At 55.7% G+C, this 16,685-nt stretch overlaps 1 protein-coding gene across 2 annotated transcripts in view; it reads right to left on the reverse strand.

The window, feature by feature from the left end:
• The window catches only part of LMX1B (LIM homeobox transcription factor 1 beta), a 101,026-nt gene extending 97,849 nt beyond the window's left edge, over positions 1 to 3,177 (reverse strand). For both annotated transcript variants that reach the window (XM_064170943.1, XM_064170942.1), the window contains exons 1-2: positions 3,039 to 3,177; positions 2,586 to 2,772 (exon numbers count right to left, since the gene is read on the reverse strand). In XM_064170943.1, coding sequence (XP_064027013.1) covers positions 2,586 to 2,772; positions 3,039 to 3,177 — 326 coding nt within the window. The remainder of the gene's footprint in view (positions 1 to 2,585; positions 2,773 to 3,038) is intronic.
• Positions 3,178 to 16,685: the final 13,508 nt, after the last annotated feature.

The raw sequence follows: 16,685 nt of genomic DNA on the forward strand, positions 1-16,685 counted from the left end.
CTGATATCTGACCCATCAGAAGCTTGCTTTCATTAGAAAGACGAGACACCAGTTTTCCAAAGATATACACACAGCACTTGATTATAGTCCTGGGAGTTCTGGAGAAATCTGACCTTTAAATTATATTATATGTACAGAAAAAATCTATTTAAAGCAAATTTCAGTAACTAAGATATTTAAGTAATCTTTATTCTCCCTAATCTTTTTCCATCCCCCCCCTCCCCCCCCCCCCCAAGATCTGTAAACAGGACTCAGGATAACAAAAAGCATCTGATCTGACTGATACTGGTCCCCCTCTGCAGTGACCCGGCTCCATCTCCTCCCTCAGAAGCTCTGAGCACAGAGGAGTTTTACACCCCTGGCACGCTACACCGCAGGACGATGGCTGGACCAGCACACTGAGGGGACTTGCACAACTTGCTCATGGCTCCACTCCTCTCTCCTCACTCTTCCTGATGAAACTCATCATCTGCATCGCACAGCCTCCATCTATGAACAGCTATTTTTGCCCTTCTGCCATCCAAAAAGACAATTTCTCCGCGACTCAAAGGCAGCAGGCAGGGAAGCAGACGAGCAGCGTCCGAGCAGTTTCACATGTTTGCTCTTTGGGGCTAATAAAATTTCAGAGAAAACAAATTCTGATTTACCGTGTCTTCCCTCCCCTTCCCCTGAGCTGCTGCTGCTGTCAGTCCTTAGGGGCACGCACAGCAGGTTACCATGTCATGTCACACTAGGTGCTGGGATTCAACAAAGGCTAACATGTTGATATCTTTTTATTGCTCGTCAGCCTGGTTACCCCATTTCCCCCCTATACAATTGGGCACCTTTGATAACACAGAAAGTTCTGAAGTGGTGACATTTATATTTTCAGTCAGAAAAGTATTTTGGTTTTGTTTTGGTTTGGTTTTTTTTTTTACAAAGACATAGTCCACAATCCTGCTTTTAAGTCACAAAGCATCATCCCTCATTTTGCAGAAACTGAAGGTGGGACTTAGAGAATGCATTTGTTTGTAATTAAGGTAAATATGTACATGACCAAACGCTGTTTTTTTTTAAGGTAAACCGAAGACTTCTAAACTCTTTCCTAATTAGCAAAAATACCTAAGGTAGCACTACCTACAGAGGTAGGAGTTCCCTTGATTTACAGCTAGCAGGGGTGGTTTATTTTGTGTAGAAGGACCAGATAAAAATCCATGGACATGGTCCCTGCAGAGGGGGTGTGAGGGCACACAGCCTGAGCTGCAGCCCTGGCCCAGGCAGGGCAGGACCACGGCAGCCCATGAAGAACAAGCTCTGGGATATTTTCATGGGAAGCACCCAGGCCCGCAGAAGACTCTTTGGTAGCATGCTGGTGAGGGCTGCAGTATGCAATAACACATTTTGTTGTAATTCCTAAACAGGGGGACATTTATCTGGGCCATTTATACAAGAGTTATAACCCTAACAATATTTATACTCAGCATGTCATGTTAGCATTTACTACCAGTTTCCATGGAGATGGATTTTCATGCTGTAGCTATGAAATGCACATTGTTGCCACTAAGCCACTTCAGGCCTTTCTGGAAGCCTGCTGAATGCCTGACAAAAGTTGATGCAAACCAATAGTTGTTGTTCTTTGTTTGTTGCCAGACTTCTAGCAGAGCCATATTATGTCCTAGTGATTGAAGTGCCCATGTTCGCCCCCCCTCCCGGCACAAAAAAGATCCTCAATTTCGGTGACAAGCATGAAGTGGGCTTCTGCAGGGGAGGACAAACGCGGCGCGGGGCAGGGGCTCTGTCTCCGCGCAGGGCCGCGGCGCGGCGGGGGGGCAGCTCCCGACAAAGCCTGACATTTGGGGAGAAAGCCGAAGGAAAATAAAGCGCGGCCAGCGCCCGGGCCTGGGCCAGCGTCGGCTCCTCCTGCCACAGCCGGCCGCGGAGGCTCGGCCGGCGCCAATCCCTGCGGACGAGCCCCGCGGGTATTGCCGCGGCCGCCCGCGCACCGTGCGCGCTCGACGGCGGCTCGGTGGCGACCCCGCTCTGAACGACTTGCTCGCGGCAGAGCACCGACGGCCCCGCTCCACCGCCGGGTCAGTGCCCAAGGGCTGGCCGCGGGACGCTCCCGGGGCTCCCAGCGCAGCTCCGAGGCTGCGAGCGGTGGCAGCAAGCCGGGGCCAGCCGCGGGCTTTTGAGTCCCGCAAGGCAGCTCCAAGCGCTGTGCTGCCCAGGCTTCGACAGCCTCGGCGGATCGGGCCGGGCCGAGTCAGGCAGCCCCGGGACAAATCATAACGGGCCGCCCCTCCACCACCGACCCCCTCCGACGGCACCGCCGCGTCTTGGACTGCGGCGAGTCCAAGCGCCCAGGGCCGATGGGCAGCTCCCTGCTCGGGACGGGCGCCGTGGTTCCAAGTTTCTCAAGTCCCGCCCGGCCCCGGGGTCCCCGCTCTCCGGGGCCGCCACTCGCGCAGCCACGGGCCCCGGCGCGTCGTCTCCCCGCTCTGCCGGACTGCGGGCAGCGGCCCGCTCGGAAACACGCTCCGAGCGCGCAGCGCGCCGGCGGACCGGGCCGCACCGAGCCGAGCCCCGCGGGCCGCCCGCTCTCTTACTGTTGGTAGTCCTGCTTGCAGTAGAGCTTTCGGTCCCGGAAGTAGCAGCTGGTGGTGAGGGCTTGCTGACACGCCGCGCACTGCAAGCACTCCTCATGCCAGGAGGACTCGTTCACCCGCATCAGAAACCGGTCCGAGATGGGCCGCTGGCAGCCCTCGCAGACGGCCTGGTGCTGGCAGTCCGACCCTGCGAACGGCAGACAGCAGCGTGAAGCGCTTGTCCCTGCCCCGCTCCCTCACCCGTCTCCCCTGACCCGACCCAGGCCCAATCCCCCGGTCCCTTAGATCGGTGACATCGAGCTGGAATAGCCGTCACCGAGTCCGCGTCCCGCAAACGTCGGCGGGGAAGATCCGCGCCCAGCGGCGGCGGCAGCCCTGTCAACCCCGCCAGAGAACAGCCCCGGGCACCGAGTGGTAGCTTTTGGCACAGCCGAGAAGCGAGCGGCAACTCACCCAGCAGCACTCCTAACGTGGCCGGACCCGAGCGCAGAGGGTGGTCTTCCATTTTAATACCGTCCAGCATCTTTGAGCAGTCCGACTGGCCCCGCGTAAAACACCTCTCCAAGGACTCGGGACCTGTTGCGATATCCATGGGGCGGGCGCCGGCGCGGCCCGGCGCTCCGGAGCGGCGGGGCGAAGCGCTGCCGGGCGGCGGGGCCGGCTCAGCCCCGCGTCTGGCCGAGTTCGGGGGCACTCTGCGGCCGGGAGGAGGGAGACGCTTTTATTTTTATCTGGGAGACATGAGGAGCGTTTCCTGCCTGGACTTCCAGAGACGGGGGGCAGAGGAAGGAGCCGGCGCCGCTGCCCATGGGGGCTACCCGCGCTACACGGGCGCGCACATGCCGCGCAGACGGCGCCGGGCTGCCCGCGGTGTCACCTGCTTGCCGGCAGCCCCACGCCCTCCACGGAGGGCCCTCCCGGGGCCGGGCCGGGCCGGGCGGAGCGGCGCGGCGGGGCCGGGCGGGGCGGCGGGGCTTCCCCGGCGCTCCGCAGCCCATGTGCCATGCGGCGTCCCGAGGAGCCGCGCCGTTTAGAGCAGGGGCCGCGGCGGAGGAACACACCCCCCGGCGCCTCACCCCTCCTCAAACTTGCTGACATTTGAACTCCATTGGTGCGCGTCGTATCGCTGCGCCGCGGTGATCCGTCTCCTCGACGTCAAATAGTGCCCTGGCCCCGCCGGTCCCCCGCGGCCCCCAAAGAGCAGCGGCGCCCGGGGCGCGGGGCGGGCGGGCTCCACGCACCCCGGGGCGGCGATCGGCGACGTGGGGCGGGCAGCGCGGGCCGGGACTGGGACCGGGACCGGGGTGGGACAGCGAGCGCGACCGCCGAGGAACGCGGTGGAGCGGCGCCTCGGCCGCTCTTCTCCCGGCCCGACGGCGGTTCCTGGCTCCTGCCCTCCTAGGGTAGGTAGCAGCGCGCGTCCCCGCCGGGCCGCGGACAGGTGGCAGCGGGACTGTCCCTTGGGGCAGCCGTCACCGGCGGGGACGAGGGATGGGACGCGAGGTTCGTACCGTGCTCTCCCGCCGCTGCCGGGAGGCTTCGCGCCGTCGCGGCTGAGCTGCTCGCAGAAGGGCAGCGGCAGGCGCGGGGCTGGAGGGAGCAGCTCGAGGGCTGCGGGACCGTACTGCGGCAGTGGCGGCCCGGAACTTACCGGCAGTGTCTGCACTTGATGAACAGTGCTTATGGGGAGCGCCGCTGGGCCCGAGGGGTGCCGCGATCAGCGCGATGAATCGCGACAGCATTTGCATGCTTCGTGGCTCAGTTTTGTGCGGGGATGTGCACCCGGTGTGCAGCGATAGCCTAGTCTGAACCCATCGCGCTTAATTATCCCGTCTGAGGGAATGAATCGAACGAACAGAGTGATGCCCGGCGATCCCCCGTACTGGAGAGACACCCGCGTTTAGGGCTTTCTTTTCGGTTTTGTGGAGGCTTTTTTGTTCGTTTGTTGTTTTTTTTGTCCCGATACAGTTAAAAATCTAAATGTGAGGAAATAAAATTCCGTAAGAGATTCGATGCGGACTTTCTGAATGTGACCCGTGATATGGTGTGACCTTGCTGAAGAAAGGGAGTTTATTTTGCAATGCTCCCAAAATACTGGTATTTAATAAGCGGGACAAGTGTTAACTAATTATTTAATGCTTCTTTTTCTGGGTCGTAAAACAAAGGCTTCTTCTTATGCTATTTTCGTACAGAATTGTCTCTGAAAGAAAATTATGATTATGTTTTAGTTAAATATTTTGGAATAAGTTTTTGGTAATGAAACTTATTTGAGTTTTGTTCTAGACAGTACAAATCTGAATCCTTTTCAGCCAGTGATGAGAAAATAATATATGATTATTTAATTCTGAAATCAAGATAAAATCTACTTAGATTTCACTGTTCTATCAGTGGAGAAAAAGCTTCTCGCTTACGTTATTTTTTTATGTTCCCTTATAATTTTCGTGCAAATATTCAGTGTTCTCCATCACACGGGGCTTCCATCAAATTGTTTTCTATAATTGCGAGAAAAATTAGAGCACCTCTTTACGCGGTAGCTCTCGTATTTTCTCGGTTTAAAAAAAAAAAAAAACAACAACAAAAAAGAAAGAGAGAAAAGAAAAAAAAATAATGGCAAAAAAGGAACCGTGTGCGGCGGGACAGTTGGGAGCGGAGCAGCAACCTTTCCAAACTCACGCTCGCAGCAATAATTTCGTCTTTGTCCGTGGGCTTTTACTCACAAATATCACACCAACGATTTATTGTTTTTTTGCCGTGTGTGTGTACGAACACTGCACCGGATAATTGTTATCCCTGTCTCTTACCCCGAGAACAATTCGATGAGGTGTTAGAGTCGGTTTGTATAGTGCTTTTAACGAAAAACAAAATACAATTAAAACACCCACGCGCAAAACCATCACAGAAATAAAACCAAACCAAGCCTAACGCAACCCCACCTCCCCGTGGCTTGGGTCTAATTCTTTATTTATTTGCAAGGCAAATCTTTTTGTTTTGAGGTGTTCTGTTTTAATTTTGAGAGTCGAACAAGAAATGCAGCCATTCACAATTCTGCATTTCCTGCACAAGAACGGAAGAGTGAAGCACTGGGATCTGTAACCGGAGGCTGAACCCGCCCGGGGAGGCTCCGCGACTGCCGTCTCGGGGCTCGCACAAACCTTCCACTGCGAGTAGTGAGACCGTGCCCGCAGGGCGAACCGCCCGGTCACTTTTCCTCGTTCCTCTCTGCTGCCCGCCGCACACGCTTGCCTGTGTCAGGGGCTGTGGGGAGCGCCGCGGGGGATCGGCGGAGGGACCACCCCCCACCCCCCCCCCGTAGATCTGCAAATGTGTGCGTGATCCCTCCGTGGATCTGCAGGCATGAGCGTGACAGCACCACCTTGCTGGGTGTCCCCACGTGTGACTGCTCGGGACATCGCGGGGCCCCGGGCTGCTCCACAGCGAACTCCCCTTCCCCTGCGTGGGGATATCGGCCCCGGCGCACTGTGTTGGGGTGTTCCAGCTGCCTGCAGGCGTGTGCGGCCCCGCTTCTGCCTGTGCATGCCCATTCCCAACTCCCTATGTGCGGGAACAGTGCGGACTCCCCGCCGTACCGACCTGCCCTGTTTGCGGTGGGTGCTGCTCAGGGCGCCGTGCCCGCACCGCGCAGGGTGTTCCGCAGGCTTCGGCGTTTGCTGCGCCGGTGCGAAGCATGCAACCCCGGGGGTGCGCTGTCGAATCCGCGAGTGCGGGACTGCGCCCCGGCCGGGGGAAACGACTAGGGCGCAGGGCCCGGTCCGGCCCGGCTGACCCCGGCCCAGCTGCCCGGTGCGGCGGGGCCCGGGCGCAGTCTGCCCCCTGCCGGCGTGTGGCGGCACGGCCAGGGCTCGGAGGGGCCCGGAGGGGCCGGGCCGGGCCGAGAGCGCGGCTGGGGTCAGCCGGGGCGATCAGCGCTTACAGGACCGGCCGGTCCGGGTACTGCCCTGCAGGGAGCTGGCGGCGCTGCCCACCCCTAGACGGGGCGGACCGGGCTCCCGCCTCCGCGATTCTGTTTGCGGAACCCTGATTGCGGTGAGAGGTGGGAACGCACGGGACATCCACGGGAGGCCTTGCTCACTTTGCCCTGTTTTTTCTCCACCCGCAGCTGGACTCCGCACCTTGCTGTTTTCAGAGCCCCGGTGTTCCTTTCACGCCAGCGACCAACGCAAGAATCATCACTACCCGGAACCCTCCCGCGGCGCGTGGCCCCTGGGGAGAGCGGGAGCACCGGGCCGGGTGCACAGAGCATAGGGACAGAGCTTGTCGCGGATGCAGCCATCGGGGCGGAGACCGTCCGGCGTCCCTCGGGAGACCTCACTACCGGCGGTCTGCAGAGCTCTCTCCATGTACCGGGCGCTCCTAAGAACGCCTCTGCATCCCGCGGCTTGGACCGAGACCTTGGCGGCGGTGCACCCCCACCGACGGTCCTCTGCCCCGGCGACCAGTAGGCCAGGCCGCGCCGTTGTGCGGGACCGCCGCGATACCCAGCTCCGCTGACCTGGGAACCTCGGCGGAGCGGCCCGGGGATAAGCCGCCGCCGGGTGCGCTTGGCGATGATTGATTCAGCCCGTTCTGCCTCCCTCGGAAGGACAAATGTAAGCGAGCTGCAAAGTGTAGTTACTAATAACAATAACAATAAATTATCGGGCTGTTGCTCAGCAGCGCAAACAAACGCCCTCGCCGTCAACCACGCGAAGCATCCCCGCGCCTGGCGGCCGCATCCCAAAAACCGATCTCTCTGCCGGACCCACTATGTCCTGCCCCGAGGAGGGTCCCCGCTTGCCCGGCAGCCTCATGAAGTAGGCCGCCGGGGTCGGACCAGTGCCCGGGGCCGGTGTGTGGGCTGGACCCGGAGAAGCCTGCATCCCGGGCCCTGAGTCGATGGAGCCCTTCAGAAGGCCCGACGCCCGACCGAGAAGCCGGGGAACCCCCGAGCTATCCCGCGGGGGAGTGGGCTAGCAGACCGCGGTCAGAACCTGCACCGCGTGGAAGGTGAAGAACACCGAGTCGGTATTTTAATTAAGCAGGGTCTCTTTGATATAGGCAGCCTGATGCTATCTCTGCGCGCTGTTCCCTTCACGGCAGCTTTTGAGTAGGAAAACTGCTGAGAAAGCGCGATCAGAGAGTGCCGGAGACACTCCGAGCAGCGCCAGAAAGCCCCGGGGCAGGCGGCGGGTGCGGTGCGAGTGCGCGGCGCGCTGGGAGTTCCAGCTCTGCTGTGGTGCGGGGCGCGCCGGGTGCATTTTCGGGGGGCCTGGAGGAACTAGAGTCAATTTACCATGATTAAAGGCACAAGCACGGAGGCGCCACACATTTGCATGCGCCTTCATCTTCCTTAAGTGGATTTTTGAGGGCAGCGCGGCAGACAGGCTGGGGCTCCGCGTCCCCCTCCGCCGGCGGAGCGCCTGAACGGACGGCCTCGGGCTGGAGGTCTCAGACCCCTCGCCCGCCAGAGGGACCCGCGGGACGGGCCTCCGCACCAAGTTTCCGATGGGGCCGCGCTAAGTCGGAGCGGGGCCGCTCCGCCGCCCGATTCCTGCTGCGACGACAGGCGCGACTCCTCTCTGTCCTCCCTTTCTCCGCAGCCAGCGGCTCGCCCGGCGCCGGGCACGTCTCGGAGAAGCACCGGGAGCCCCGTCTCCGGCTATCCGACGCACCCGCAGCCCCTCCGGCCCTGTTGCACCGGGATGCCCCTGACCCACTTATGGGCACGGCCCGTGTAACCGGCGCAACAGCATCCTCCGCCCTGTCCAAGAGCAGAAGCGGCTGCCATGGTCCGCCCCCTGCTCTGAGCCTCATGGCCCGGCTCAGCAGCAGCCGCCGTGAGAGAGTGCCAGAGAGGTTTCTTGGCTCCGGATCCAGTTCAAACCGAGCCGAAGCGCTCTGGTTTCCGACCCACTCGCCTCCCACCACCACCCCGGCTCGCCGTCCCGGTGCGGGAAGGGACTCGACGGGGCGGCCGGAGCAGATCGAGGCCCGGCTGGCAGCGGCGTGGGTCGCACATGTGTCCCTGAGGCGGCGGTGCCAGGTGCAGGGCTGGGGGCAGAGTTTACCGCCAGGCTCTGACGGCTCCGTGGGTTTCCCAGCCCCGGGGGCTGGGGGGGGGTCTTTTCCCAGTTCAGGGCAAATACCTTCGTTTCACTGGGAAATTTAACCTCTCCTTGGAGTTGGATCCATTATACGGGTTTAATATCCGCTCTTTTACAGCTCAGTGTTGTAAAGGCAGCAGCCAGGTCTGTGAACTCTGACATGTGCACCCGCGGGGGGGGGGTGGGGGTGGTGGTGTTGGTCTGGGGGGGCCGGGACCTGCCGGCGTGGAGTGATCCTGCGAGCACAGCCTTTCATCTACGGGACTGCCGCAATGGGCTGCCGACCGGCAGCGGGAGAAGCGGTGATGCCACTCGGGCCCTTAGAGGCCCCCGTTGCAGCCCCGGCGATCCGCAGTCCCTGGGGGTGCTGGAGGGGCTCCGTCTCTCCCGGGGAGCGGGCTGGACCAGCACAGCAGAGGCCGTGGCCATGTCGGTGGCCTTCCCCTCTTTGCGACACGGCAGGTGCCCCGAGGGCACGAGAGATGACAGGGGCTCCAAAAAAAAAACGGGCCCGGCAATGCCGATTCCGAGGACTGTCCCCGCCGACGGGACGCAATCCTGGAGGGACTGGCTGTAGGCAGCCGCTTCACCTTCACAGGCGTGAACGGGGCGGCGCGTCGGCGGGACGGGAAGGCACGAGGCCACGCCAAACCTTCCACTTTTTCTCCCGCGAACTGGCAGGTGTGTGGGGCAGATAGGGCAGGAGAGACGGGCAGTAGCGGTCCGGCACAGCACGGCCCCACGGGCACGGCGAGCGCTAGGCGCAAGCACTCCTGCCGGGCGGGCGGTGCTGCGGCGCAGCGCCGGGAACCCGCTCCTCCGGTAGGATGGCCGCGTTGAGCTGACCGGTGGATCCCGGCACCCGCGGGTCCCGCTGCCCCCCGAGCTGCAACCGCGGCTCCCGGTGCGGGCGGTCTGCCCGCGCCGAGCGGCTCCGCGGGAGTTCCCGTTGTGGCTGCCGAGGGCAGAGAGGACGGGCAGGGAGCGAGCTCCCGTCGGAGGGGCCCGGTCCTAGGAAAGGGGGGAGTTGGCCGCTCCTCTGCTTTTCCGGCGCCGCGGCATCGTTTCTGTACCCTTAATCGAGGAATCTAAATAAAACTCGATTTTCAGGACCAAAATATCCCGAAATAACAACGACGAGAAATAGTTTCCTCCTGGGGTTCTGTAGCCTCCAGGTAACGACTAAGGTTTCCCTTCGCCGTGCAGACAGCAGCGCGAACCACCGTCGCTCTGAGCCGCTCTCCTGTCTTCCCCACAGCACCAGGACTGGCAGAGAGGGGGCAGGAAGGCGGCGGGCCCCACTGAAACCGGCTCCACAGTCTAACCGTGGCTCCGCGCATCCGGCACTCTCGGAGCCGCCTCGGCCGCTCTCCGCCGGGAGTCAGGGCCCGACCCTCTAAGCCCCAGGCGAGGGATGCTTGTTCCCTTTCACATCGTCCACGACCGCCTCGAGACACTCGTGGGGCTGGTGCATGGGCCAGATAGGGCTGCGGCCTTGCCCCGGGGACACGCAGACCGCTACCGGTCTGGCCCTTTATGCGCTCGCGGAGCACTACCCGCAGCCTCCGGACGCACCGTCCTACCCCGAGGACCGAGACGCTGCCTTCACTCAGTGCCCTGGCGCATCCCCTTCCTCCCGCTAGAGCCCGGCCCCTGTTCCTGGGCAGGAGGCTGAGGTACAGCGTGGGCAACTGCCCGCTCTCGAGGAACTCAGCGGGTGGGGAGACGCGGCGCGGAGCCCTCCCGTCGGGAGGGCGGTTCTCCAGCTCCCGGGAACCCGGGACGCATCCCCAGTGCGGTGCTGGGATGGACCGAGCCCCTTCCCCCTGCGTGGCTACTCTGCTCTGTGCTTCTCGAAGGGAGAAATGAAAAACAAAGTCTGAAGGAGAAGAGAAGGCTTTGTCTGCGAGACGGCATCACTTTTTACCTAAAGAAATTAATAGTTTGGCAGAAAATTCAGTCGATGGGTAATCGTATCCCATTATCTGATTGGGCTTTGCCGTTGTGGCTCTGAAACGCCTTTGCAAACAAAACCCATCAGCGAAAATGGGGAAACAGCAGAACGGCTCAAGTAAATAGTGCTACAGCCTGTCCCGTCCCAGCACTCCTCGAAGAGCCGAATGCTCCTCTCTGGTTTGTATTAGTGATTATTGCACTGTCATTGAGGAATGCAGGGGTGGAAATATTTGCTTTGGGACTCCGAACACCCTCAGTACAAGAAGGAAGCCAAACGCGGAAGCGTTTTCTGTGCCGCGAAGGAACGCTCAGCAAAGCCGGAGGACACCCGAAGGCAGGACCCGCCGAGAGCCCCCGACACCGCAGACCTTCGGATCCATCTTGCTCACAGGCTGCTGCTCCCCAGAGCCCAGCACACACTGGTCTGGCAGCTCGTCACGCAGAGCGGTGGCGTGATGTAATCCCGCAGCATGATACGTTCTCACCTGATGCCAACTGATCGCTCTGGAGATGCGCGCGAAGCTCTTCTGGCAGCATTTTCTTGTCGTCTTTCTCTTCTGCACGTCTGACATGCCGGGTGCTGGCAAAGGCGAGCCCAGAGCAGCCCTCGGAGGTCTCCGGGACGTGGGGATTCCGGCCGCCTAGCACCGGGGCTATCTTCGCTGTGTCCCCTACGCCGCCTGCTCTGCTCGCACCCCCCATACCCCTTGTCCAGCTCTGGACAACGGCAGGCTCGCAACAACACCATTATTTTTTCTCCCAATGTCAATAAGCACAAAGGTTTTTATTTCTCGTTATCTCGGAACGTTAAGTTGATAGAAACTCAGCTGCGGCATCGGACTGAAGAGGAATCCTCTCTAAAGGTGTTTTCCTAAAAGAAATCCTAAAAGAAATCCTCTGATCCTGGGGCTCAAAGGTTATCACGAACAATAAACACTTTCACCCTCGTTTAGACAATGACAGATGAGCCTGTTTGACACTGCTCCCCGCACTACTGATTTGCTCCTCTAATTATTTCAGCATTTTTATATTGGGTCAGAACAAGGGATCTGCATCATTTTGGCCGGGACTGCCGTGCCTGATTTTCCTTCTATCCACATTTCGGTGTCTTGAGGCTCCGCGGGTGGGAAATGGGGCAGAGTGCTCTGGCAGTGACGGGACTGGTTCGCCACTTTCAGCCCCAGCCTTGGGTTTGCTCTTCCCGTAGGAATTTCCTGGGTATTTCTGGAGTTTCATATTTGCACAACACACGGGTAAAGGTGCTCCCGAAGGACGGTCTGGTTATCCGACAAACGCGTACGGAAAGAGACACGTTTAGCACAGATTTGGAGCACCCTTTTAACCCACGTGAAGAGGGACCATAAAGCAAATAACTGAAACAGTGGATGAAGAACTTCAAAGTCCGGTTTTCAATGGGTTCCCTGCAGACGGCAAGGCATTCGATTGCTGGAGCCTCTGTCACCTGAATGCTTGGGCGATAGTTTGCCATCCCTGCCCCCCCCCGCCCCCCCCCCCACACCTCCTGAAGCAGCGAGTTTCACGGCATAAATTCTGATTTTTCAGCCATTTGTCCACACACACAGAGTTAAAAATCTTGTTCGACTCGCAGCATTGGTTAAGCCCGATATAAAAAAACTAAACAAAATCAAAACAACCAACAAACCCCAAACAACAATAAAACAAACAAAAAAAAACCCTCACTAAACAAAAAAACTTCCCACGCACTCCCCAGAAGGCTGCCATATAAACTAATCGATAAATACATTTGCATTTCTGATTTGGGCTGCAATAGCTTGAGTAGAGATTGCTCCTTGGGCTCTAACAGCCGCAGGCGAGGCCGGCACCTCCCCAAGCCCCTCTCGAGAATCCACGGCGCTTCAGCCAGGCCCGGAGCTGCGCGGACGACCCCACAGGGAAAGAAAAAAAAAGGAGGAAAAGGCAAGAAAGAGCCTCCTTGCCCTGCTGTGGGTCCGGGATCAGCGAATTTGCTCAGCGGAGGCTCCGACACGCTTCCAGCCTCAGGATACCCAGGGCAGCCCCGGCACCGGACCCCCTCAGTCCCAGCGGGCTGGGCACCTGGCTCAGCCCCTCACCGGCTGGGTCAGACACCGAGGTTCAGATTCTTAAATACCAAGAGCACACAAGAGCTCGGGTCTTAATTTTTACTAGTGTCAAGGAATAAACCCATTGCTCATAAATGTGGGGGAAGACCGAGTATGCTGATGTGTTGTTATACCGTGTTTTTTTTTTTTTTATATGACAGGTTATAAGATTACTCCGGAGGCCAATACAGCACATTAAAGGGGCTCTCACGTCCTGTTTTCCTCTGCTATGGAAGTTGGTGAAGTGATAGGATTAGGGGTCATACACATTTAGACTCCCTTTATCACACCGCGAAATTTCACAGTAGAACACACGGGATGGACAGAACCTCAATTAGCTGATTTCGATCTCTCAGCAGCATGCAGGATTCTGAAAATCGTGTTTCTGACACTTTTTATGCAAGAGATTCTTTTCCTTGCCTTTGTGTGGGAAGAGGGAGTTGCAATCAAGATGTTAAGAAAAAGTGTGATGTAGTAAACAATAATAGTAGAATCAGGTATTAATGAGAGGCATTTAAGTTATTGGTAAGATATTAAACCGCTGCCGTTAAACTGGAAACAAACAGTTTTGAAGCTGTAAGACTTCTCATTTCCAAGCTCAATTTACCAAAGAAGATGGAGAAATGCTACACAGCGTTGACCTTTTTGTTGTGAAATCCTAAAGCATCTTTGTTGCCAGAGCAGCCGCTGCTCACTGAGCAACTGCTGTTAGTGTCAGATATCTCTGGATCTGGATCTCTGGATCCATCACCTGAGGGCAGATGCGGTGACCTCAGGACCCTGAAAAGAAGGGACAATGTCACTATCGCCAGGACATGGGGAGGGCTGGGCTCTGAGTGAAGAGACAGAGGACGGCAGGACAAAGATGGGCTAGAACTGCTTGAATATACACACTGAAAAGCCTGGGGAGAGGTAGGTGAGAGGAATTGTCAGGGCAACTGTTTTTCCTTTTGGCAGGTGAAAGATGCACAAAGCAGATTTTACTGGTGATGAAACAGAGTTTTGAGCACTCTGAGATACAGAGCTGAAAACATCACATGTCCACGAGAAAGAGAGTTTGCTTCTACAATATAACTATCCTGAAAAAAAAATAGCATTTTAATTTAAATTACAATTGTTCTATGAGAGACAGATGTGAACTGCTAAAAATGTTTATAACGTGGCTTAACAGTAAAAAAAAACCCAAATATTAATGAAATCTGTTTCACCGACAGGATTTGATTGGCATGCTGTATTAATTACAGGCCTTTCACCTCTGAAACTGCTCTTCTAATCCTGCCAGTGTCCAGGGAAAACAATGTAAAGCCTATATATGTATTCTAAAATGATATAGAATCATATAGGCATCTTTTAAAAATATAAGAATTAAAATTTCAGTCCTGGTCTCACTACAGTGAAATCCTTCCAAAGGAGCATCTGCCAACATATACATTCGGGCCACCAGCCCACAACCTCGATACACCTCGAATATTTACAGGCACTCCTGAGTCCAAACGGTATCTGCCGGCTTGTAATTCGGAATGAACATTCAAACGGGAATCGAATTTCTCCAGCAGAACGCAGCCAAGGTCTCCAGCAGGTGGAGACAGGAACGCTAGCGTCCGTCGTTTGAATAGCAGTAATAATAAACTAATCAACGATAGGCAGCTCGTTTCAGTGCCACTAAGTCAGAGTGTTCAAACAGCCATAATTTAGTTTTAAGTCATCGTCAGAGTAAGTATAGAAGCACAGGATCTTAAACGACCCTTAACGTTTACTCTTAGTGTCTGAAGCAGAGTGTATCTTCTGATCAGGTTTGTAAGTTTTTCTTTGCAGCCAGAAGAATTTTCTTAAGCTCTGAGGTAATGCATTGCTTGGGTGAGCCTGTACCCAGGGAAGAGTCCAAGTCCTCTCCACCGAGCATCCCATGCGGATTCAGTGCAGACTGAGAGGAGACTGACACGCCCTAGCCTGGAACCATACCCGACCGTGACACCTGCACTTGGGGGCAGTCATTGCCTGCACAAGCCAGAGTCCTTCTGGCTTTAGAGAGGCCCTCCACTTCCTTCCAGCCTTGGGCACCTCACATCCGTGCACATCTGTGAGCAGAGAGATGACAGAGCCCTCTTCTTTGTGTACCAGATAAGGGCACTGGATTGGTATGGTACCTGCATCTGACAGAGCACAGGAGAAGATCCCTGAAGTAGACTACTGAGGGAAGGGTGTTTTACCCTTTCCATAAGTAGGAAATGGAAATAAAGAGAGAATAATCACCTATTTAGAACCACAAGACTACACACAAAGAAGTTCTTTGGCCCTTAAGCTTACACCAAGCTGATGTTTGGGTGCCCTACACACAGGGAAAGAGCAGAATGAGCTGGCACTGCCAACCAGCACTGCTAACCAGCACTGCTAATGCACAGGGATGAGAGGTGGCATCAGCAGCCTAAATCCCATAGGAACCCATTCCCCAAGATCTCAGTCCTCTCTCTGCTGGTACTGGGGATGATGTTCAGTGTGACAGAGACCTTCAGAGGTGACTCAAGAGAGCAAATGATCCCTCAGCTACCTGCTAAGAAGCCCCCGTGTGGAACCTAAAGTGATCAGCATAACCTGGGGACTACTTTAAGTAAATACAGATATCTGGTTCTAGTTTGGAGATAACAAGGATGTGTTTTTCTCTGCAGTGGAAACACATTTAAAGCACCAGTGAGCAGCTTAGCTCCTGCTTCAAAATGGAAGTGGGAAGAATAAAACATTTAGTAATAGGATAATATTTTGAACTGTAAACCTCATTTTTAGTCTACTCTAGATGTTCTATGGCAGAACATTTTATGTGATTTGGATACAAACCCACTAGCACATTAAAGTTTATTTGCCTTGAAAAAATGGATGCGTCACTGATGATAGAAGATTTGGTGTTATACTGTCAATGCATATTTTATTTGATCTCTGTCTTAAATACAACTCAGACCTCTGGGCTCCATACCGAGTTGGACTTTAGCCTTTTCCTGTAATTATTTGGTGTCTTGTTAACATTTTATGAGCATGTCTGTTTAAATAAACTTATTTGATGTGCATTTATTTTGGCTGCTGCCTGCTGTATAGGATGGATGTGCTTTTCTCTTTGTCTTTTAAAAGAAATCAAAATAAAGCTGAACAATGGCACTGCAAGTGGAATAAATTTAAATGTAGTGTTTGTTTCATTTAACAACAATACAATACAGTTGAAATCAAATAGACCTGACAACATTATTTATGAGGATTTAATATTTATATGCTAAGTGTGGAACATTTGGGTAATTACAAGCGTAAAGGATGGGTTTGCTTGCCAGTTGCACTGACTGACTTACATCTGAGCACTACAGGCATAATTTGTTTGCAGCAACAGACTGTATGAAAGGCTGGGGTTACAGAGGACTTTTTACCTCCCTCCCCTACACTGTTTATTTGCCTTTTGAATACTTCTAGAGAAATAGAATATCTTCAGAATTTTTACTTCTTTGCATGCAAAGATCTTACTCGTTTCTGTCTTTGCATGATCTCAACAAGAAGAGAATCACTGAGACGTGTGAGGCACAGGCAGTCACTCTCAGGCATGCACCCAGAGGACTTGGCCCTTCCCAGGGACTTCAGGAAGGGTGAGCGGATATGCATCTCCTTGCTGCCACACTCTTCTTTCCCCCAAGAGTGCAGACAACCAAAGGACTCCTTAAAACATCTGATTCCTCTGTTTTAGATCTGTTGGTACCTTTGGTCATACATCAAAGGTGTAAAAGTGTATGTTGTGATAGTTCAGACAACCCTGCTAACCTCCATCCTCAGAGTGATGCTGGCCTCACCACACTCAATGCAGTCTCAGGAGGGGTGCCAGGGAGTAGCAGATGATGCCTGCAATAATGGTAAGCAATTTTTCCTTCAAGGTTCTTTACATGCAAAATATTTTCTGGTGAAGTTTTTTT

Source organism: Pogoniulus pusillus, chromosome 35 (assembly GCF_015220805.1).
Source record: "Pogoniulus pusillus isolate bPogPus1 chromosome 35, bPogPus1.pri, whole genome shotgun sequence".
Classification (NCBI taxonomy): Eukaryota; Metazoa; Chordata; class Aves; order Piciformes; family Lybiidae; genus Pogoniulus; species Pogoniulus pusillus.